At 46.6% G+C, this 2,253-nt stretch overlaps 1 protein-coding gene across 1 annotated transcript in view; it reads left to right on the forward strand.

Moving 5' to 3' along the window:
- The window catches only part of PKHD1 (polycystic kidney and hepatic disease 1 (autosomal recessive)), a 507,823-nt gene that overhangs the window by 74,731 nt on the left and 430,839 nt on the right, over nt 1–2,253 (forward strand). Inside the window, 1 exon segment of the mRNA XM_011981329.1 lies at nt 462–2,069. Coding sequence (XP_011836719.1) covers nt 462–2,069 — 1,608 coding nt within the window.

Genomic DNA, 2,253 nt, shown 5'->3' on the forward strand with positions numbered 1-2,253 from the left:
TATAGAACAATATAGAAGATAGAAGACTTCAGTGAATTTGATTTTTCATTAGCATATAAGTTGAATGTATACAGGACAATGTACAAATTATATATAGCATACAGGATAATATGTCCAATAATATAACATATGATAAGAAGATTAAGAAATTTGATTTTTCATTAGTGTATAAGTTGATTAAAGTGGTGCCTTCTAGGATATACAAAGGTACGTGAAAAGTTTTTGTTAAAGACATCCTTCCTATATAACAATTTGTATTATTTTACTGTTATGTGAATTTACCACATCTGACTCCTGTCTAATCACAAATTTAGCATTGGTGTGGGTGAGAAAAAATAATTGAGGTTTCACTAACACATGCCCTACCTTGCACTTAATTGCCCTAGGACTTGCACAGGTGCTGTGAGTTCTTAGTTAAGAATTTCAGCTGTAATATTTTGTTTTCCATATTCATACTTTAGGAGGGACCATCCTCAGCATCTCAGGAATAGGCTTCAGCAGGGACCCAGCTTTGGTTTGGGTACTTGTGGGCAATCGGTCCTGTGACATTGTGAACTTAACGGAGGCGAGCATCTGGTGTGAGACCCTGCCGGCCCCCCAGATACCCGATGCAGGCGCTCCCACTGTCCCAGCTGCCGTGGAGGTCTGGGCTGGCAACAGGTCCTTCGCCCATGGTCCTTCACCAAGCTTGGTGGGGAATGGCTTCACTTTCATGTATGAAGCAGCAGCAACACCAGTAGTCACTGCCATGCAAGGCGAAATCACAAACAGCAGCCTGAGCCTGCGTGTGGGAGGAAGTAACCTTTCCAACTCAGTCATCCTTCTGGGGAACCTGAACTGTGATGCTGAGACACAGTCCTTCCAGGGTAACTCAAGCCTGTCTGGATGCTCCGTCCCTCTTCACAGTCTGGAGGCCGGCATCTATCCTCTGCAAGTACGTCAGAAGCAGATGGGATTTGCTAACATGTCTGCGGTGCCCCAGCAATTTGCAGTGACGCCTCGGATAATGGCCATCTTCCCATCGCAGGGCTCGGCGTGTGGTGGGACCATACTCACTGTGAGGGGGTTGCTTCTTAACTCTAGAACGAGATCGGTTCGGGTTGACCTCTCGGGTCCTTTTACTTGTGAGATTTTGAGTTTGGGAGACCACACCATTCTCTGCCAGGTTAGCCTGGAGGGTGACCCCTTGCCTGGAGCTTCCTTCTCCCTGAACGTCACGGTCCTGGTCAATGGGATAACCAGCGAGTGTCACGGGAATTGCACTCTCTTCATACGGGAAGAGGCAAGTCCTGTCATGGACACCTTGTCCACAAACACCAGTGGGTCTCTGACCACTGTGCTGATTAGGGGTGAGAGGTTAGGCACCACAGCTGATGAGCCGATGGTGTTTGTGGATGATCAACTTCTTTGCAATGTAACTTTTTTTAATGCAAGCCACGTTGTGTGCCAGACAAGAGACTTGGCCCCAGGACCCCACTACCTGTCAGTTTTTTATACAAGAAATGGGTATGCTTGTTCTGGTAATGTTTCCAGACACTTCTACATTATGCCCCAAGTGTTTCATTATTTTCCTAAGAATTTCAGCATACATGGTGGAAGCCTCTTGACCATAGAGGGCACAGGCCTGAGAGGACAGAACACCACGTCAGTCTACATTGACCAGCAGGCCTGCCTGATGGTGAATATCGGTGCTGAGCTCATCCGCTGCATTGTACCCACAGGGAATGGCTCTGCTGCCCTGGAAATAGAGGTAGATGGACCTCGGTATCACATAGGAGTCATTGGTTATAGCAATGCCTTTACCCCAGAATTGATCTCTATTTCTCAGAGCGATGGCATCTTAACCTTTGCAGTGGCCCAGATCTCAGGAGCTGCAAACATTGACATTTTTATAGGAATGTCACCCTGCGTGGGTGTCTCTGGTAACCATACCGTTCTTCAGTGCGTGGTCCCTTCCCTTCCGGCCGGGGAGTACCATGTCAGAGGCTATGACTGCATCAGAGGGTGGGCCTCATCTGTCCTGGTGTTCACCTCAAGAGTTATTATTACAGCAGTGAAGGAGAACTTTGGTAAGTCAAGCAAATAAGACAGCATACTTTCTTTATGTAAATGAATTGGTGGCTCCTTTCACTTCTGGGAAGTAGAAAATTAACATGATTTGCCTGATGGAAGGAAAGAGAAGCCCACTGGCTTCTTACAATCCCAATTCCTTCCTGAGGCTTGTCTTTGTTATGCTCTGTCTATGAAGCTTTT

The sequence above is a fragment of the Mandrillus leucophaeus genome, unplaced genomic scaffold (assembly GCF_000951045.1).
Source record: "Mandrillus leucophaeus isolate KB7577 unplaced genomic scaffold, Mleu.le_1.0 Scaffold223, whole genome shotgun sequence".
Taxonomy (NCBI): Eukaryota; Metazoa; Chordata; class Mammalia; order Primates; family Cercopithecidae; genus Mandrillus; species Mandrillus leucophaeus.